The sequence below is a fragment of the Scardinius erythrophthalmus genome (genome assembly GCF_964197995.2).
Source record: "Scardinius erythrophthalmus genome assembly, chromosome: 7".
Taxonomy (NCBI): Eukaryota; Metazoa; Chordata; class Actinopteri; order Cypriniformes; family Leuciscidae; genus Scardinius; species Scardinius erythrophthalmus.
The window spans coordinates 7,315,497-7,337,724 of record NC_138227.1 but is presented as its reverse complement, the minus strand read 5'-3'; the positions used below and the strand labels follow the sequence as shown (position 1 = coordinate 7,337,724).

Genomic DNA, 22,228 nt, shown 5'->3' with positions numbered 1-22,228 from the left:
CTATTAAAAAATGTATACATTTACCTGAGATTGACCAATACACATTTTGAATAGCTAAATATGTGTAGTATTAGATTCAATGTTGTAAAAAAAAAAAGTTTAATTTTGAAGAGATACAACAAGCAAATGTCACCCATTCGGTGGAATGGCTCATTCCGTTTCTCTCGGAAATACGTCACAACACTGAAATAAAGTCGGTTGCACACTTTCAGAATATGCGGCCCCTTTAAGAAACATGACACTCTGAGTCTGCGCACTGAGGATGCGCAGAAAAAGAAGCGCGAGAGAGGAGAAGAGACGAGCTGAAACTTTCACCAGTTGAGGCTGAAAGTGATGCTGTTAACGATCGTGAATGAAGGACAAATGTGGAATATTTTCTTCGGATGCCGTATATTTCCAGTCTGCAGGTGAGAGATGTTACAAGATTACAGAGTTTAACATTAACCAGCTCCTCGAGTTTGTGTGTTTATGTGCCAATCTAATGAAATGATTTGTGTGTCCTGGTTTATTATTATTAGAGTGTAATAATATGTTGGAGTGTTTTCACAGACTCTGTTTAGGGCTCCAGACGAATAGTTTTTACTAGTAATGCTGTTGTGCACAGGCTGAAAATTAAAAATTTCCCCTATTTTGACTGTATTACACATGCCTTGGTAATAAATAGACTTAACGTCCATAAATTACAATGTGCAGTTTTATTTTAAGTTCACAGGGCTCCAGATTAACATTTTAGGGCAGCAGCACCAGAGCCACTAAGTTCTACAGAAAGTGGTAATACTGTTGAGCTGACAATAAAGCACTGAGCTTAATTTGAGGTGTAGATAAAATTAACTTTAATTATTATCATTTAGTGCTGGGCGGTTTGACCAAAAATCAACATCACGGTTTTTTTCTAAATTATACCGGTTTCACGGTTTTTACCGTTTTTTTTTTTTTTCTTTTTTTTTTTCAAGCATGATGGGTGTTAACCACATTTTCTACTGAGTGAGAGAGGAAATACTGCAGTAGATTTACTTATAATGCCCTATTTTATCGTCATGAGTGAATATTATAGAAAAAATCCACACTAATATTAATAATACAGGTTTGCAAGGCTGTTTACTAAGAGGTGCCAGCAGGACGCGCTTTAGGAGCGGCAGAAACAGTGGTTTCCCCGGTAACGGCTGTACACAAAGCAGCAACGCTCATAAACACTGCTTTATCAGGAAAGATAAAGAAAGATTCAATCGTAATAACAAATAAACTTTTCTAAAGACCGTCAGTTCACTTCAGATACGTTAATACAGTATAAAAACACTCGCGCCGTGAGAAAAAAGACACTCTCACCCCCACACGCCTCGTGCCCATTCTAGTCAATACTTGTGTTTCAGATCGAAGCTTCCCAGAAGCGGCTCTCCGCGCCGCTTCGCTAAATATAGGCGCCTAGTCTATTTTGACGCACCGCGTGGAGGACGGAATAAAACCTTGTCGCAGCTGTAATGCGCCGCAGACGTGTGTTGTAAATGAGGGGTGACGCCGGTTTCACACTGCACGCGATAGCAGAGCGTGAGCAGAGCAGGAGCAGTGCGTATGGTGAGCAGGAGCAGGACACGCGCGTTTTGCTTTCACACTGGCAGCGTTTGTCACGCGCGGCTGAACCGCGGCTTGTGTACAGACAGAGTACTCTATAATGGATAAGTTGGCATTGCTTTATTTCGTTTTCAAATACATTTAAGAGAAAAGACTTGTCAAGAAGCTTATTTTATTAATCATTTCATTTATATAACTTTTGATTCGTCTTTGTTTTTATTGTTCAGGGCAACAAGTTTGTTTTTGGACATTTGTTTTCTTTTTAAATTGCTGTTGATCATTTGAGTGACTGTTTAAAACACAATAGATATCATCAATGCACTTTTTGGATAACACTGCGGTGTATTTTGCCCATGATCAATGCGTGTCACTTTAATTCAGCGTAAGCGGCGCGTTAAAAATAGACTGGGCGCCGAAACTATCGCTGCACTGCTGTTCCTGCTCTGCTCCTGCTACGCGCTGCCGCGCCGCTTCTGCGTGCGATGTGAATGCACTCATTGAATAACATGGACGCCGAAAAAAATACGTGCTGCTCACGCGCCGCTGACGCTTGCGGTGTGAAACCGGCGTGAGACTGTGTCGCGCAGCGCCGCGTTCCGATTAAGGCCGCGCTCACATATCGCGCATAAAAACGCGTCGAAAACGCTAGGCGCGCCGCGTTCTCCTTTTTCCAAAGCGCTCGGGTGGTTGCGCTCCGGAGGCGTCTGTCGTTGCTAAGCTTGGTTCTTGTCACGTGACCTGCGGTGCGCTTGCGGCATTCTGAAAAGTTGAGATGTTTTTATCTCGATGCGGCGCGGACGCGCTTGGAAAAAACGAGCGCGTCGCACCGCGACCGCGTCGCTTCCATTATGAGCGCGCATACCGCGCGGCTACATTTGAAATAACGAACTTGCGCGCGCAAAAGACGCGATATGTGAACAGGCCCTATAGCGACATACACCGGTATTGCGGTATATTAAAAATTCATATCGTAACAAAAATAAACACCGGTATTCGGTATGAACCGGTAAACCGCCCAGCACTATTATCATTCATAACGTCTTGATATTAATTTAAAAGCAAAATGAGTGAAAATAGCTATTAAAGTGGTCCTCGGCAACCACCTACTGGTTACAATGGTAATTTAATCTATATTTTATTTATTTTTGAACAAGTGTGTTTTCCTAAATCTTGAAACTTTTCGTTTTGTAAAAGTCGGGTCCGTCTTTGAAGGATGAACAAAAAATAATTCGGTCATCACATTAAAAATAACATTTAAATATGATATTATAGTTTGCAGGTGCAAAAAAAAGATGTGTAGTACTCGTAAGCATCTGTCACAATACCATAGTTACAGTTAGTGTTACTACATTAAATCCATGGTGAATGTTGCTGATTTGTGAAATTAAAGCCTTCAATAACTTATTCATTCATCCTGGTTTCCACGTCAGCGGGTTTCAAGTTCAAGTTCAAGTTCAAATTTACTTTATTGTCCTCCTTGAGGCAATTTGTTTTGCAGCAAAACAGTTTGATCTGATATCTATGGTTTATAACAGAGAACTCTGTGCCAAATCTGAATGTTTCTCACTAGATCTCGAAGCGATGTTATCAATTATGTGGCGAATTCAATGGATTTCTTCACTGAATCTCTCAGCGTTGTGTAGTAACGGTGTCGTGGGATCGAGTAGCTCGCGATGCTGCGCTACTCGGTCCACTTTTTTATTTCGTTTTAAATGAGTTCCAAATGACACTTATTTTAAGAGTAATAAAAACATAGACTGTAAAAAAACAAGGAAGTAGTGTCAGTGATGTCACCCTTAGGTTTCTGAAGAACATTTTTGAAGCCCAAAGTGGGCGGTCGTCGCCATCTTGGTAGCACGTCACTCTCGGATTAACGAAAATGGGCCTAAAAGTGGGATTAGCTGAGGTGACATGACGCTAACAGACAGCAGATAAACGGCTAATAGTGACAGCAGCTGCAATCCACCTGTTGTTGTTCAAGTGGCCAGCCCTTAATTATGCAGAACATTAAGGCTTAATATAATTTAAACGGATGAGTCATAAAAAAAATTCACCCACAGTAGGGGTGGGCGATATGACCTAAAATTAATATCACGGTATTTTTCATCTTTTGAACGGTGACGGTATAATATCACGGTATAACTTTTTTTTGGTACATTTTGGGAGGAGTAGCCTGTCCTGTCTCTCTTTAGTATGTGAATAAAGTTAATATTTTTATAATATAATAAGTAAATGGTAGGTATCCTTATTAAAAAGAGACATGGGAGAGTATTATGCATTCTCAACATTTATTTTGCAAAAAACCTAAAGATCTTACTTAACAGTGTACAACAAAACAAAAATTAGCAGTGTAATAACTAGGGCTGTTTTCGACTAAGGATTTTCATAGTCGAATCTGATTCGTTAGATTTTGCCGTAGTCGACTGATAGTCGAACCTTTTTTTTTTCTTTTTTTTTAGATAGCAGCTAGATTTTTTCCATTTCAAACAAAAGAGCTAAAACACATATATCACACATATATTATAATATTTCATAAACATGAGGAGCAATATGAGAGAGAAATTTGGTTATCGTTGTTTAGGTACATTAAACCACGTAAAGCTTTTTAACGCACATGAGAACCGCGTGGAGTCAACTCGCACATGAGAACCGCGTGGAGTCAACTCACAGCCGCTCCGCAGCCCTGCTGAAAATGTGAAGCAGAAACGCTTAATATCAGATAACGTCCATAATAATTGGACTCCGGGTTCGATTTTTTTTACCATTTTCAGTGGTTATGAGGAGCAATATGAGAGGGAAATTTGGTAATCGTTGTTTACATTAAACCACGTAAAGCTTTTTAACGCACATGAGAACCGTGTGGAGTCAACCCACAGCCGCTCCGCAGCCCTGCTGAAAATGTGAAGCAGATTTTTGAATACATTTTTATTTATTTACATTAGTAAGCTACAGGACATCGTCTTTCAAAACATGACCTGCGCGAAAGCGAAAAAATAAATAAAAATGTACCCAGCCCTTCTGAAAATGCGAATGCGTCTCTGTCCCCAGCACTCGAATCAGACCTCTCCGAATCGAATCGTCGAATCCATTAGAAGTCAGCCCTATTATTTAGAATTAGATATTATTGATGTAAATGCAGCCGTTCAAGGAACATAATTGATTTATTACGGTATTGACGGTATTAGAAAATCCATGTCGTGGCGCAATGTCACACCGGTGATGACTATGACACCGGTGTACCGCCCACCCCTAACCCACAGTTGTCATGAAGGGCAAAATTAGCTACAGTTGAAATCAAAATGATTCGACCTCCATTGCAAATCAAGTTTATTGGCAAAATGTACAGACTTTCAGCTGGTTGCAATGAACAAATCAAACAAAAGTAATTGAAATAGCTCAACACAACAAATGTTTCAAGTGGTTTCCCCAAATTTAACTGCAATTTTTAAAGACTTCTGCAGTTTCAAAATTATTCAACCCCCTGAATAGAATCCCTCACAACAGCACAAATCTGCAAGAAAGGTGTTGTGTTAAGCACACCTGATGCAACTAATCAAGGGCTTCATTAGGTGCACCAGGTTTGCTTGAGCTAGAACACATGAAATTTCTGATCTGGCTTGGTTTGTTGAGTGTCACGTTTGACAGCAAGTTAGAAATATATATAGGTATATGGGATTGATTTGCTCTTGCATCCTGTCTCTAGCGGCCAGTCGATGATTTTCAGTTTGTGTCACTTCCGTGTTGGTTTCGAGAGAGAGAGAGGAAGGTTGCCGCTTGGTAAAAAGAACAGGGTTATCATTTCTGAATGAAATGCACTCTCCCTCTTTCTCTCACCCCTCAGTCTCAACACTCATTCTTTGTATTCTGAATAAAAAATATAATATTCTAGATAGAAACAGCCAGAAACTCCATCAAAACTGCCACTTTCGAACTATAGCAGCTTGAGTTCTTATGTCGAACAATTAGCGGTACAGTCTTTGTTAGCTTTGGCTTGAATGGATGGTTTATGCAGATTTATCAGTGGAGTATGAACAGAACTCATAGTTTTTTTTCTGACCATTTTGAACAAGTGCGAAAAATTATGAAACTTTGCTTTAATCAGAGCTCTGGCGTAACTGCGCAGCGCGTTACAATATTGAGTTCTGATTGGTCAGTCACTGTTATTTATAGTTTGTTCATTATCATATAGATAATTTTAACATTTAATTTATATGTTAAGTTTAACATAATACACAACACTGTTAATCTAACGAGGATGGTGGTTTTACAGAGCGGGTGCTTTTTATTTATTTTTTTCCAACAATGTTTTCTGCCTCCCCTCTCAAATCAAGCCTGTGAATGAGGTGAAAACAGGGAACTATTGGAGACAAAGAGGCTTTTCAGCAGCTCAGTTAAACATGATGGTCTTGTTATTTCTCTCAGACTTTGGACAAGCATTAAACAAACCTTTTTTTAAATCCAACTGCATCCATATATTTATATCAGAAAAAAGACATGTTCGATTAAATATAAGTAAAGTAATTCAGTAACTTCTCTTTGAATTTGGCAGATCTGGTGTCCCTCCCACAACAATTCACCAATAAATACTGGGAATGTTCCCATCATCCTACAAGAGAAGGACAAACTCCAGGAGTAGCAGCTGAAATCTGTGTGACTCTTAAAGATGGAGTTTATTAAAGAGGAGATTGAAGACATGAGTGATCCAGAACCATCCAGAATAAAACATGAAGATACTGAGGAACAAATAGGTTGGTGTCCATTCTTGATTCTTCATTGTTGACTGCTTTAGTAGCTCTGAAATAATAATCAGTATATGAATGAAAAATTCTATAGAAATGCTTATAGAATTTTAATCGTCATATTTTATGTACTTTTAATCATAATCTTGTAGGCTATAACAGTTGTCAAACTCATTTTAATCATATTAACAAGAGAATGGCAGGGGCTGGTTTCAGATAGACTTTGACTATGGCTTAGATATAGTAGATACTCAGACTTCAGATAGACATCTAAATCAGACTGTTGCACAAAGCACTTAAGACTTTGACTATCTTAAGTAGGACTACACTGCAATGCATTCTGGGTAAAATAAGACACTTTTCAAAACAAAAAACATGGCAGATCGAGTAAGCGCATTCAGCCGCTCAGTGCAGTTTACCCCAGCGGAAAATATGTGTTTGTTGGAGGAGTATAACAGTTACAACGACATTTTACTTGGGAAATTTAGCAGAGAATGAAGTAAAAACGTAGAAATGTTTAATTTGGAAAAAGATTGCTACAATAGTTAACAGCGTTAATCCGATCGTTGAGCGGAGCGTTAAAGACGTACAGAAAAGATACAAAAACATGGTACAAGATACCCTGTATACCACCTGTGACACAGAAGCTTTGCTGAGACCCACTGTGTCACCAACACCATTCAGAAAAGTTCCTGTTGCATAAAATCTCAACGCAGTGCAAACCGGCGGCGCCATTCGGTGTCTGTCCGCGCCGCTCAGCAACGGCTCAGGACCTTGTTCAAAATCCTGCCGCGCCACAGAGCGCCATTTACATTTTTGTCTCATATTTGTCTCAAATCGTCGTTAATGTATACTGACTTCACCCTGTCCTGCAATATACATTTAGTTTTACATTCATTTACAGAAATCAGCTGCATGGATGAAAACTGCTGATGTTATCGGATTTTCAGGTGCTTAATTCATTCAGTTAATGGACGCTCTGAGGTAAAGTATTCAGACTGCAGACTTTAGTTTGCAACGATTGTATTTAATTGTACAGTACAATCATAACATTGTACAGACATTATCTTAATACCATAATGTCCTTAAACAAAACAATATTGCTGCTGGCCATAAACTGAGAAAATGCGCGTCTGGTATGCGATACCTCGAGTTGTCTTAGTCCGGTGTGCGACCCCCTTTAGACCTAAGTTAGCCTGGGGGTAAGGTGTCTAATTTTTTTGGTCTAAATTATAGGGCTGGACTGAATATCCTAATATTCGTTCGGTGGGTTGGTATTCGATTTGAAAATTTGACATTTGAATATCCGTTTTTTTTTTGTTTTTTTTGCACACCTGGGATCCCCCACGAAACGGTTTTCATTTGTGCTTGAATAAGGCCGGCGACACACTGGCTGCGTGGCGTGTTCGTTTTTCGGCTCCCATGTTAACAGGTTGGAGTTTGCACACTGCCTGCGTGAGACATGCATCTCAGGCGCGGCTCGAGCCATGCAGAAAACACGTGCATGCTAGAAATAGAACCGACGCCTAAAAGTGTTCCAGCAACGGGAGTGTTCTCTGGCTAGAGCGCAGAACAGCGGAGTTTGTATGGACAGAAGTGCATGCCTGAGCTTGTGTATTGGGTTAAGTTGCGTTGCTTTGACATTGTGGAAAATAGAATAATAGAAACAAAATCTATTAGCCTTTTTACCCGTTATTATCAATCTAAATTAATCTCGTTTTTAATTTAACTTAATTTAGTTTTTCTTTATTTAAATTTCATTTTTCTTTATTTAAATTTAGTTTTTCTTTATTTAAATTTCGTTTTTCTTTATTTACATCTACCCTTTACTGTGTCAGTAATTTGTTAGTCAGAAATAGGGCTGCACGATATTGGAAAAAAAATTACATGCGATATTTTTTTCCCAACGATATATATCGCGATATTGCGAGCCATCAATCCAGGCTAAAGTCAATAATTACCATTCCATGTTATTAATAATTTCACTAATAAGCAAGCTTCATTACAAGTAACAAAAAGGCCACTTAATATTTTATTTCAGAAACATATTTCTCTCAGAATTCGGTGAACGTTCTACGCAGGACCTAACGTTCTTCGGGTTCTAGGACCTGAAAAAATATGTTTTCTGTGCTGATTCAGTGACGTGTTCATGTAAACGCCACCTAGACCCAGCAAAAGTAATGATTAATAATATGTAAAATATTACAATGAGACATTTTAATTGTTTATTAATAAACAAGTGTTTTCTGTAAAGATGACAATATACTGACTCGCGATCTTCGCAGCAGTGATCGGAAGAAATGCACTTTTCATACAGATTAAATATAGCTATATATTTTTTTTTAATGGTTCTGTTTAAAAGTAGAGATTTCTGTAGATAATAGATTTTTTTTTTTTTTTTTTTTTTTTTAGGTGTGTGAGGCGAGTAGGCTACCTTTTACACTGAGTTTCAGTTCATGGATCATAGCTTAATCTCGGCTTCAGGCGCTGGCTGCTATATTTAATTATTATTAATCATTATTAAATCCAGGAAATTGGATAATGAAATACTGATTAAAATTAAGATACAATTAATACAAAACGAAATTCGTTTTAAAGAAAGGCTTTGTGCTTTCGGTTTGAGGTCTCTGTGAAAGTTTTAAAGCAGTCTTTTAGTGCCGCTTTCATAACGGTCGTGTCCGTAATATCACGTAACATTGTTTTTTCCTCATAAATGTGAACACGAAAAATAAACGAATGTTTAAAAAAGACAACCATCCACAACTTTATAACACTCCAGCAAAGTAGCCTACCTCTTTTTGGTCAACATCCTCCTTTTTGTAGACGAAATAGGCTAGTCCCAAATAGCTGATTTTTTTGCAGCGGATCCTCTTCGTCGCGCATTTTTGAATGTTGGCTGTGAGCGCGGTGAGCTGCGGCACAGCGAACCAATCACTGTGCAGGAACGCAGAACGCGTATGTCACCCCAGCAAAAAGCCATACAACAAACTCGTGTTTACTGTGTGCTACCGTTCTCTTATGGGTACTACTAACGTTACCCTTCACATCGCATGTTCCGGCGATGTGACTATCGCTCATTTGCACATCGCGATGTCGATGTTAAAACAGAATATCGTTCAGCCCTAGTCAGAAAGATATTAGACTACCTTAAAAGTATTGTTTAATTTAACAGACCTGTGTGTGTGCCGTTTTATAGCATTAGTGCAGTGTCCGTTCCCTGTCCCGCGTGAGGTGTGCGCTTCTCGCTCACGCTGTTCTATAGTTTACTAAAAGTTTATTAATTCTGAATGTGTTGCGTCCCGCGTGTCTATCTATATTACACCAAATGCGACACTGCATGTTCTGCACTGCACTCCTAACCCTTGTGAAGTCGATTGGATGAACGGTTCTCGAAATAGTACAAATGCAAACGGACATACCGACACATAGAGATTCCTGCCTTTATTAGAGAGAAGAATATGTTCAGCCCCCTCTCTCCGAAGCTTCGAATATTCGATGTTCATTACTACCGAAGCTTCGAAGCTCAAAAAATGGTATTCGGACCAGCCCTACTAAATTAATTAGTCTTTATTTTTGTGGAACAGTCTGACTTGCATTAGAGTAGTCTATGAGTAAATTTTAGACTTGTCTAACACTATAGATCGGTCTAAAATAGCTTTGTGAATCCGGCCCCAGAACTAAACTTTGGCACATCAAAGGTCTGATACTTGATCTCTGTTGCTTTCTGCTATTAACCCGTAAGCCCTGAGGGTGTTTTAGAGTTGTTTTCTGAGTGACATACACAAAACTAAAGACTCATAACTCCAAAACTATAGCAAGGAGAGTCAAAAGGTTGGTATTGTTTAATAGAACACTATATATTTTTAGAAAATATACAGTACATTACATTACATTACATTTGGACATTCTCACTACCGGCGAATTATTTGAGTAATTATGAATTACTTTATGAATTTTATGAATTACCGCCGGCGGTACACTTCCGGTTTAAGGGGTTAAATCAGGGTTCACTTTAACTGATTCTAATTTTATGTTTATTTTAGATCGAATGGAAGTGAAAGAGGAAAGACAAGAACTGGAGGAATTTAAGGAAGAACATCACAACTTTAAAATTCAAGAAACAAAAGCCAAAAAGCGGCACTCCTGCTCTCAGTGTGGAAAGAGTTTCTGTCAAAAAGTAAACCTTAACATACACATGAGAATTCACACTGGAGAAAAACCATATACATGCTTTAAATGTGGAAAGAGTTTCAGTCAAAGAGGAAACCTTAACATACACATAAGAATTCACACTGGAGATAAACTGTATACATGCACTCAGTGTGGAAAAAGTTTTTCTCAAGCATCAGGTCTCAGTGTTCATCTGCGTGTTCACTCTGGAGAAAAACCATTTAACTGTGTTCAGTGTGGTAAAGATTTTATTTCATCATCAGATTTAAAACGACACCTGAATGTTCATTCAGATGAGAAGCCTTACGTGTGTTTCTGTGGAAAGAGTTTTTCACGACTGAACAGTTTTAAAGTGCACCAGAAAACACATAATGGAGTGAGAGATCATGTGTGTTGCGAGTGTGGAAAGAGCTTTACTGCTGCTGACAATCTGAAAAGGCACCAAAGAGTTCACACTGGAGAAAAACCTTACAAGTGCTCATATTGTGACAAGAGTTTCACTCACTCTGGAAACCTAAAAGTACATGAGCGATTTCATACTGGAGAGAAGCCGTACTACTGTTCTGTGTGTGAGAAGAGCTATTCTCAAGCATCAAATCTCAGTCATCATCTGCGTATTCATTCTGGAGAAAAACCGTTTAACTGTGATCAGTGTGGTAAAGATTTTCATGCATCATCAGATCTAAAACAACACCTAAAAGTTCATTCAGATGAGAGGCCTTATGTGTGTTTCTGTGGAAAGAGTTTTTCAAGGCTGGATCATTTTAAACTGCACCAGAAAACACATAATGATGTGAGAGATCATGTGTGTTGTGACTGTGGGAAGAGCTTTATTACAGCTGGCCATCTGAAACGGCACCAAAGAGTTCATACTGGAGAAAAACCTTACAAGTGCTCATATTGTGACAAGAGTTTTGCCCAGTTGGGAACACTGAAAGCACATGAGCGAGTTCATACTGGAGAGAAGCCGTACCACTGCACTCAGTGTGGAGAGAGTTTTAGACATTCATGTAGTTTTCGCAGTCACATAATGAAATATCACAAGTCCATGGTTTGAAATTAACACCCGCCAACACCATTAACACCGTTTATCTCTCAGGTAGGTCCTTTAGGGTTTCGTGGAGGGGTGAGGTGTCTAAGACACAACATCTAGCTACTGGAGTGCCTCAGGGCTCAGTGCTGGGACCGCTTCTCTTCTCCATCTACATGACATCACTAGGATCTGTGATTCAGAAACATGGTTTTTCCTATCACTGCTACGCTGATGACACACAACTCTACATCTCATTCCAGCCTGACGATCCAACGGTAGCTGATCGTATCTCAGCCTGCCTGACAGACATTTCTGGCTGGATGAAGGACCACCACCTTCAACTAAACCTTGCGAAGACAGAGCTACTCGTGTTCACGGCCAACCCAAAACTTCACCACAACTTTACCATTCAGCTAGACTCGTCATCCATAACTCCATCTAGATCAGCCAGGAACCTTGGTGTGGTAATTGATGATCAATTGAACTTCACAGACCACATTGCAAGAACTGCCCGGTCATGTAGATTTGCCTTGTACAACATTAGGAGGATCAGGCCCTTCCTATCAGAACATGCTACTCAACTTCTTGTCCAAGCGCTTGTTTTATCCAGACTTGACTATTGTAACGCTCTCCTGGCTGGTCTTCCAGCTTGCACAGTCAAACCTCTGCAACTGAACCAGAACGCCGCAGCTAGAGTGGTCTTTAACGAGCCGAGAAGGGCACATGTCACTCCTCTCCTCACAAAATTGCACTGGAACAAAATATTCCGTTACAGTTTAGTAGTAATGATTTCGTGAATTTTTTCACTGAGAAAATAGAAAACATCAGATCCACAATTGTAAACGTTCAATCTTCAATCGCGCCTTATAATTCAGCCTCGATTATCACCCCGCAAGAACAATTACAGTGCTTTACAACTATAGAACAAAAAGAGTTAAATAAACTTATCATTTCCTCTAAAACAACAACATGTTTATTAGATCCCATACCAACTAAACTATTGAAAGAAGTGTTACCTATAGTGGAAGAGCCTCTCCTCAATATTATTAACTCGTCTTTATCTTTAGGTCATGTTCCAAGAACATTTAAACTGGCAGTTATAAAACCTCTCATTAAGAAACCAAAATTAGATCCGAATAACCTAGCAAATTATAGACCCATTTCAAATCTTCCTTTTATGTCCAAAATATTAGAAAAAGTTGTGTCTGCCCAACTGGGCTCTTTCTTGCAAGAAAATGACACCTATGAAAAGTTTCAGTCTGGGTTCAGGCCGCATCATAGCACTGAAACTGCGCTTGTTAAAATCACAAATGATTTACTCTTAGCTTCTGACCAAGGCTGTATCTCAATACTAGTTTTACTTGATCTTAGTGCTGCGTTCGATACTATAGATCACACAATACTCTTAGATCGACTACAAAACTATACCGGTGATCAAGGACAAGCATTAAGCTGGTTCAGATCATACCTATCTGACCGCCACCATTTTGTCTATTTAAACGGAGAAAAATCGATCATAACTCCAGTAAACTATGGAGTGCCGCAAGGATCTGTGTTAGGCCCTCTGTTATTCTCAATATATATGCTGCCACTTGGAAATATTATAAGGAAACATGGAATTAGTTTCCATTGTTGTGCTGATGACACTCAACTATATATTTCATCACGGCCAGATGAAAACGCTAAATTATCCAAATTGACAGAGTGTGTTAAAGATATAAAAGATTGGATGACGCACAATTTTCTTTTATTAAATCCAGATAAGACAGAGGTAATACTTATCGGTTCATAAAACCACCCGCAAAACCTCTCACAATACAACTTTAACATAGTAGGGTGTCCTGTTACTTTATCCTCTACAGTAAAAGACCTGGGTGTTATATTAGATTGTAACTTGTCTTTTGAAAATCATATTTCATATGTTACAAAAACAGCCTTTTTTCACCTTAGAAATATTGCTAAGTTACGTAACATGCTATCAGTTTCTGATGCAGAAAAGTTAGTTCATGCATTCATGACCTCGAGACTAGATTACTGTAATGCTTTATTAGCTGGTTGTCCTGCATCCTCAATAAACAAGCTACAGTTAGTCCAAAATGCCGCCGCTAGAGTTCTTACTAGATCAAGAAAGTTTGACCATATAACACCAATTTTATCATCACTACATTGGTTACCTATAAAGTTCCGTATTAATTACAAGGTATTGCTACTGACTTATAAAGCCCTAAACGGCTTAGCTCCAGTTTATTTAACGGATCTTCTATCGCCCTATAATCCATCGCGCTCTTTAAGATCACTAAATTCGAGGCTTTTGGTCATACCTAGGATATCCAGATCCACCAAAGGAGGGAGATCATTTTCACATTTAGCTCCAAAACTCTGGAATAGCCTTCCTGATACTGTTCGTTGCTCAGATTCGCTCTCCCAGTTTAAAACTAGATTAAAGACGCATCTCTTCAGCCAGGCATTCATATAATATTTTAATCTTACAGTTAAATCCGGTCTCTACTTCATAAACGCCAGAGGAGAACTGGCCCCCGACTGAGCCTGGGTTCTCCCAAGGTTTTTTTTTTCTCCATTAGGTCACCTGATGGAGTTTTTCGGTTCCTTGCCACTGTTGCCTTTGGCTTGCTCAGTTGGGGATACTTAAATTGATTAATCGATTCAACAGTGCTATTGATCTGCATTACCAAACGTGGATGTTTTACACCAGAAACATACACTGATGTACTATTTTATTTAATACTGTGAAGCTGCTTTGATACAATCTGTATTGTGAAAGGCGCTATATAAATAAAGTTGACTTGACTTGACTTGACTGGTTGCCAGTTGCCGCTCGCATCAAATTCAAGTCACTGACGTTTGCCTACAGAACAACCACTGATTCTGCTCCCTTTTACTTTAACTCTTTACTTCAGACTTACGTGCCATCCAGGAACTTGCGCTCTGCAAGTGAACGGCGTCTTGTGGTGCCATCTCAAAGAGGCACAAAATCTCTTTCTCGGACCTTTACCATGACTGTTCCCTGCTGGTGGAATGATCTGCCGAACTCAACCAGAGCGGCTGAGTCCATAGCCACTTTTAAGAAATGGCTGAAGACACTTCTTTTTCGACAGCACTTGATCCAGTAATACTAACACTTTCTCTCTACTACTCTATTCTGTTCTATAAAAAAAAAAAAAAAAAAAAATTGCGTTGAATTGTACCGAGAAGGGTCATAGCACTTGCATTTTGTTGTCCTACTGCTAGTTTAACTGCTTCTATTGTTCTCATTTGTAAGTCGCTTTGGATAAAAGCGTCTGCTAAATGAATAAATGTAAATGTTAATGTAACACATTTTTTTTATGTTCTTTGTACTCTATTGATCTGTCCACCTAAAACAAATTTTTGGTGAAAAGGATGAGGATGGGTTGAGTATTATGTTGAATATATATATATATATATATATATATATATATATATATATATATATATATATATATATATATATATATATATACATATATATATATATTATATATATATATATAAGCTATGATGTAGTTAGGCTGTTTTTTTTTTTTTTTGGGCTAGTAAAAGTTATGAATGACCGGTAATTTTTTACTTTTAACTTAAAAAAAATTTGTTGCCAAATTGGCCGGTGAGTGAAAAAGTTTATTTCAAAACCTGCATTAGTTGTCACAGTGAGCAACATTTGGGTTTCATGTATAATACTTTCAAGTAAAGGTTGTGAATGTAACAAAATATGGAGTTTCTCCCAAAAGCACCATATCATCTTTTTTAACTTTGTGAATTTGTTGAAATTCTTATAGAACTAGAAAGACTTGTTTGTAGTTTAATCAGGGAACTAAAAGAGTGTTTGAAGCTTCAGAAAAAAATTCTTGCAGTGTAAATAATGATCTGTTTCTTTCTTAGTGGTAAGTTTGCAAAAAGTTGTGTCCTGAGTAGATCTTTCTTGAATTTGATATATTCATATAATTTACTTATTGTAGCTCCCACATTGTGTTTTGATAGTACATGCAATTATGAAGAATAAACCGATCTAATGAACAAAACCATTTATTACTCAAAACCATTTATTTACGTACTCGGTTACTTAGAGATAAGGAACGAGTATTGCGTTGCAAATGCTATGGGAAAACACCTTTTCTCGAGAATATTGAAGCCTTTATTTTAAAATGCAGTGCACCTGTACAGCGTGCACATCATAGCTGGCTAAAGCATGCTGATTGGCTGTGCTGCGGCAACTGCACAAACCTATGGCGAATCAATAATGACGCTTGATCCAACCAGAGCTGCCTTGCTAGACTCGAGCACGCAAAAATGGGTGTGGCTGAAGGGTATAAATTCAGAGAAAATTCGGCATAGGATATGTTAAACTGAAGCAAAGCACCTGATATGAGTGAAATAGCACGGCTGGCAACGCAATACTCGTTCCCTTATCTCTGAGGGAGCATCGAGGCCGGGGGGAACGCATAAGGGGGAAGGCTAGACCATTTGTGGCCTAGCGCATCCCTGTTCTTCGAAAAGAAGATTGGACAGTGAGAGTTGTCTTTTGCATAGGTCGACCTATGCCTTGAAGACTTCCCACAACAAGAGAATAGTCTGGGGGTGGAGAGACCATTCCTCTGGGGGAACGTTGCCCCGAGATAGCATGTCTGCCCCTAGGTTCATCGTGCCCGGCACGTGAGCTGCCCTGAGTGAGCGCAGGTTGGCGTGAGCCCATAACAGGAGCTGTTTGGCCATGGTGAGCAGGATGCGAGACCTGAGGCCGCCCTGGCAAATTTATGTAGGATACCACCGCCATGTTGTCCGTTCGGACCAAGACGGGGTGTCCTGCCAGGTGTGGAAGGAAGGCTTTTAGGCCTAGAAAAACTGCTATTAGTTCGAGGCAGTTGATGTGTAGGCGTTTCTGCCCTCGTACAGGGCTCCCCAACCGAGGTTGGAAGTGTCTGTTGAGATAGCCTTCCTTTTCGAAACCAGACCCATGCTCACACCCTGCTGGTACCAGCTGGTGTCTTTCCAGGGGGGCAGGGCTTTGGTACAGCGCTGGTTTACCCTGATGCGTAAGAGGCCCGAGCGCCACGCATGGGCTGGAACTTGAGGCTTTAGCTATAGCTGAAGGGGGTGCATACACAGTAGGCCTAGTTGGAGTACTGACAATGCAGAGGCCATAAGGACTAGAACCCTTTGAAATGTTCTGAGGGGCGTGTGGGAGCCCACTTTGAACGACGCAGCGAGCCGCTGAATTGAGAGAGCTCGGTCTGGCGTGGGCCATGCTCTCATATGCACAGAGTCAAGAACTGTTCCCAGGAACGTGGTTCGTTGGCTGGGGGACGGTATACTCTTGGGTGTATGTGTGTGTGTGTGTGTGTGTGAGACCCTGGATCACAAAACCAGTCTCAAGTCGCACGGGTATATTTGTGGCAATAGTCAACAATATATATGGGTCAAAATTATTGATTTAGGATATTAAGGAAAGATCATGTTCCATGAAGACATTTTCTAAATTTCCTACCGTAAATATATAAAACATTTATTTTGTGAGTGAATGCGGCACAATCGCCAACATAAATGGACAACTTTAAAGGCGATTTTCTCCATGTTTCAAATTTTTTTTTGCACCCTCAGATTCCAGATATTCAAATAGTTGTATCTCGGCCAAATGTTGTCATATCCTAACAAACCATGCATCAATATAAAGTTTATTTATTCAGCTTTCAAATATTGTATAAATCTCAATTTAAAAAAAAAATTACCCATGTGACTGGTTTTGTGATCCAGGCTCACATATCTGAAATGATCTAATATTGTCTTTCACATTGATCTGACATCATGTGTTGAAGCAGGTTTGGACTAAACTCTGAAGCCCTCCAGGAGTTTGACACCCCTGCTATAAATCGTTACATGTGATAAACCTCATAGCTGTCTGGGATAGGCCTACTTGATTCTAACTGGTCAGCTGGAGCAAATTGTCAGACATTTTTGTAACATGTTACAACCTGGCTCAAAGTCATAACATAAAGAGGAAATTTCACAAGAAAGGTTTCAATAAAGAAAATGTAATTTATTTAAAGTTAAACAAATAATGTCTACGGTCAAAATATAAAGTAATAGTTAATATCAATACAACCTCAAATTAATAAACTTTTGGAAATGGGGTTTGTAGAGTCGTGGAAATCATATGGGAACACAACAACTAGTGATGTGACATTTGAACCGAGGCGTCGGAGCTTGTGTCAAGAAAAAATGGGGGTGCCAGATGAAGCTGCGATTCGAGGCTTGTGTTGTTAACGTGAAAATCACGTGACTAATGACAAACGAGGCCTCAGTTTGTGTGGATACGTCATCGATTTGGTCTGAGTGTCGCTTCTCGTGCCACCTTGTGGGTGTTGTCAGGAGTAGTAGAAGCAGTTGTAGTAGTGTCAGAGAGTTAGATAACTATCATTGTCATTGTCGTTATTGTGTCATATGTGTTAGGGCTGTATATTATTACATTATCAGGTTAGAATATAGTATATTGTTATTAATAATTATAGTAGCTATATTATAGTCTTGTTATATTAATTAGATAAGATTATTTGGATTGCTTTGGATTTTTGGATCTGGACTGCTTTTTGATTTGGATTGCCCTTTTGGATTTGTTTGCTTTTTGTGACCTCTTCCTTTTTCCTGGTAATGGAGCCAGCAAAAGGATCTTTTCCAATCGTCTAAACCCCAACACACTTGAAATAATTCTGTTTCTCAATAACAATCTATTGTAATCCTTCCTTCCAGACTATTCTGTCGCAGTTTACTTTATTACACTCCCTCCAACATAAGCACTGCACTCAACACAGTGTCACTTTTGTTGTTCATACTGTCACTATCCAAACAATTTATGAATAATTAATTAACTGTGTGTGTGTGACAGTTATCTCTGCACAAGTAAATTCAGACAGAGAAAGATACATATTTTATATTATACACAGGTAATGGACAAATGTCTGCTCAGGTATTTTTGTATTATAGCAAATGAAAGGTTACAGACAAATACTGGTTCAGAATGAATTAATTTGTCTGCTATTTCTTTGCACAGTGGCTAGGTGTCACTAGTGAGCAATGCCGAATGAAGCTTCCAGTAATGAACCTTTGGCTGAAGCAATGGGCTGCGAGGTCTCAGCGGTTCAGGAAGCCTCATTTTGCCATCACTAACAACAACTCAAGAACCCACTCTTCAAACAAAGAAACAAAACAAAAATGAGAGAGAGCTAGACAAAATCCAGGAGCTTCTTAATAAACACAAAAGCAATATAAACTGAAACGGCGTATCTCAGTAAACACTACACACTGACTTGAGATACAACATTTTTATTATTGACACATTATGAGTGATTCGAGTGATTAAAACTCTGCATGTGTCTTGGTAATTATACTGGCTTTTGTTCGCTCTTATTTGTACATTTATATGAGGCATTTAAGAACCTTTTCATTTGCTGTTTTCCAGATATGATGGTCTACAGGAAAAGACTAACATGGTCATTGTGGATATTAAACTCTTATCTGGATTCACAGCTGATACATCAATGGTGCGTTTGAGTGATTCTAGGGCTGGGTTTCGATTCAAATTTCAAGAATCGATTCGATTCCGATTCTCAAGATCTTGAATCGATTATCATTATTCGATTCGATCCGATTCGATCCGATCTGATCCGATCCGATCTTCGAGATTTAGATAATGGTTTTTGAAAAAAGCATTTTTTCCTGCTGTTACCTGAATTACAGGACTGTAGTTATGCAACATATTGATACTATTATTATAGACATTCAACTGCAAATTAATGGAGTATTGGTGGTTGTAAAGAACAATCCCCCTTCCAGAGTGTTGATGTAACTGCTTTCACAAACTTGCACTAGTGTAGACGACCGAGGACGCAGAGGTATATCAGCAGCAGTAGACCGATTATTTAGACGCGAACCTGATGTATTATTAAAAATGACATTAAGAATTTTCCAAAAAGCTGCTACAGTTCAGATGCAAATGCACCTTTATTTTTTTATTTTAATTATCAACATTTAGAACACATTTGTTCTAAGCCAGTGCAAATGTAAACAGATTGTTGGTTACTGGCTTCACAGTAAACAGACAACATTACACAGTAGAGATGCGCAGATGGGCTAGCCTATTATTTCAACCGCATCACAAAACAAAACTCATCCGTCCGCACCAACGTTTTTGACCAATTTTCAAAACCGCACCCGCCCGCCATCCACTTAATGTATGCATATATTTTTTATTTGATTGGTTAACCGCCCGCCACCCATCCGAATTTAATTAAAATATAATTTTTCGTCACGTCATCCGCCCGATCCACGGTTTATCCACGGAGTCCGCGGCTGTAACCGCCAACCGCGCATCTCTACACAGAATGTAAATAAAATTTGAACTTACAAAACCTTTAGAAAACCTTTGCTTTTGTCAAGCTCGTTCTCTGCATTGCTTCTGAACCCGAAATGGTGCCAGATCGCAGCTTTGAGCGTTTCTGGAGTTTTCAAAGCAACCGCTTGCTTAACGTTACTGACGTTGTTTTAATGTCCTTCCACCTAGCGCGCATGCGTGAATTCAATGACGCGGCAAGTTAAAGTTCACGGGGAAAATCGATCCTCTGAGTTACGGATCGATCTTTAGAAATTAATATGAAAATCGATTCAGAATCGGTGAATCGATTTTTTCAACACAGCCCTAAGTGATTCATCACAAAATGTGTAAAAATTTCTAGAGTTTCTCTTTTTAGAAATTAACCAGCACTTTTTCCCCACAGCTTAAATTTTTTGGGGGAATGTACAGAAAACCTGTGGAACGGGTCGATACTAAAGATGATCGTGTCATTGTATATTTGAAGGAGGTGAGAAAACAGCAACATTCATATGATTTTATGTTTTAGGTCTTTATGTCTTTAATGTCCATGACTGATGAGTTTGTTTCCTCCTGTAGATCACACAAAATATTCCAGTGAATTACCAGATACAAACGAAACAGGTTCTTCAAGTGAAGAATCTCAAGCCAGCTGTGATTAAAGTGTACGATTACTACCAAACAAGTAAGATTTAATATGCCAGTGTTGAATGCTTTGATCAAGTGATGCACATTGTTTATTCAGATTTAATTCATGTACAGGTTTCCATTGTTGTACGAATCTTCCTTTTCCTCCAGGTGATCAGTCAGAGGCTGAGTACTTCTTCCACTGTGGATGAAGCTGAAGAGCGCCACCTTATAGTTCAGCTTGAATAAAGATGTTTGAACTCTCTAATGTTGAATATTATAATGTTTATTCTTTATCCTGGACAAAATTATTTCCAATCCATCATCCCAAATTTGAACAAACCCCCAAATCCTAATCAGCTTTTGGCTACGTCTCTTGAGATCATGACTTATCAATTAACAATGCATATGATTAATAAAAGTGTTGAAAACAAGTTATGGTGAGCTGGTTGAACTGTTGAATGTGTAGTAGCTACATGCTATGCCAACATTTCTTTATTATTATTTAATTAGTAATTAGTATCCAGCTCTTTACATTAAATTAGTTGAGTTAGCATAATTAGTTAATGAACTAATAAAATAAAGTTTAAATTAAGATGCTTACCATATATTTTTATATAGCATTGCTTATTCCACCTCACAAAGGACTGTTTATAAGGTGACAAACCGTTATACTTGTGAAGATTGTAGGCTGTATCTTGAAGATTTTTGTATTGTATTGTATCTTCTGTTATAAAGACGAAGATTGACATTTCATTAATAAAAAAAAAATAAGAACACAATGTTGTAAAAAATAAACAACTTAGGCTATGTTCTGTTAGATGCGTTTTGACTACTTTTTGTTTAATTATATCTCTAGGTAATGAAGATATGGCCTATTAACAAAAAAAATCTTATATATAATATATTATATAAAAAACTTATTGGCCTATATAAAATATATTTTAAAAAAAGGGCCTCATTGATTAATTTTGTCTGGGGCCCCCATTCAGTGTTCGCCTCTGATTGGGGGCTGCTACTATTTGCTTAAGCTTTTTGAAAGTAGAAGAGTGATAAAGGTGTGATAGGCTATCAGTTTTATGTGGACAAAGGCATATTTTGCACTACACATGTCCTTATAAGGCCAAGAATATATGTCGTTTTAACAACATAACATCTCGTTATTACGAGAAAAGATGCCGTTAAAACGACATTAGTTCTATACGCACAAAGAAATACAACCATTCTGTCCCCTTTTTATGTTATTGAGTAGATGAGGAGAGCGCAAGTTGCAGCCGTGAGGCCACGGAAAGTGCACGTGCAGGCAGCTACGAGGAGGAGTGATTTGATTGGATGTTGCTGTTAAAGCGCAGTCATTGTGTTTGTTTCATAATGAGGCTTGAGTTCATGATTTTAATGATTTTTAGGCCTATTTGTAATTTCGGGTTTAGCCAACATGACAGTTGAGTTTTGGAATTAAAATAGTAAATAAATAATAATTTAATTTTGAAATAATAATTTTGTAAATAATTTTGGTGCGGAGTTTTGAAATTCATGCTCTGCAGGCAGTCACGAGGAGTGATTTGATTGGATGTTGCTGTTAAAGCGCAATGTTTGTTTTATTTTTTCATGATGACACTTGAGTTCAGTGGGTATATGTGTACTATGAGACAAGGGTGTGGAGTTATCTATTTTAAGAGGTGCAGGATATTTTTT

At 38.6% G+C, this 22,228-nt stretch overlaps 1 protein-coding gene across 2 annotated transcripts; it reads left to right on the top strand.

Moving 5' to 3' along the window:
- The first annotated feature begins 253 nt into the window (after positions 1 to 253).
- On the top strand, positions 254 to 21,351 carry LOC308694041 (uncharacterized protein). Of its 2 annotated transcripts, XM_081371288.1 has the most exons (6): positions 254 to 407; positions 6,119 to 6,317; positions 10,352 to 10,485; positions 20,313 to 20,396; positions 20,486 to 20,591; positions 20,705 to 21,351. In XM_081371288.1, the coding sequence occupies exons 2-6, from the start codon at positions 6,233 to 6,235 to the stop codon at positions 20,743 to 20,745; spliced, it is 450 nt and encodes a 149-aa protein (XP_081227414.1). In that variant the 5' UTR covers positions 254 to 407; positions 6,119 to 6,232; the 3' UTR covers positions 20,746 to 21,351. The 2 variants fall into 2 exon arrangements, with proteins under 2 accessions (XP_081227414.1, XP_081227413.1); XM_081371287.1 differs by lacking the exons at positions 20,313 to 20,396; positions 20,486 to 20,591; positions 20,705 to 21,351 and having other exon boundaries at positions 10,352 to 14,674.
- Positions 21,352 to 22,228: the final 877 nt, after the last annotated feature.

Bases quoted from the DNA above. Each gene is read 5' to 3' on its own strand.
- LOC308694041 (XM_081371287.1), top strand. From the start codon at position 6,233: ATGGAGTTTATTAAAGAGGAGATTGAAGACATGAGTGATCCAGAACCA. The intron at 6,318-10,351 runs GTTGGTGTCCAT...TGTTTATTTTAG, and splicing joins AGATACTGAGGAACAAATAG to ATCGAATGGAAGTGAAAGAG.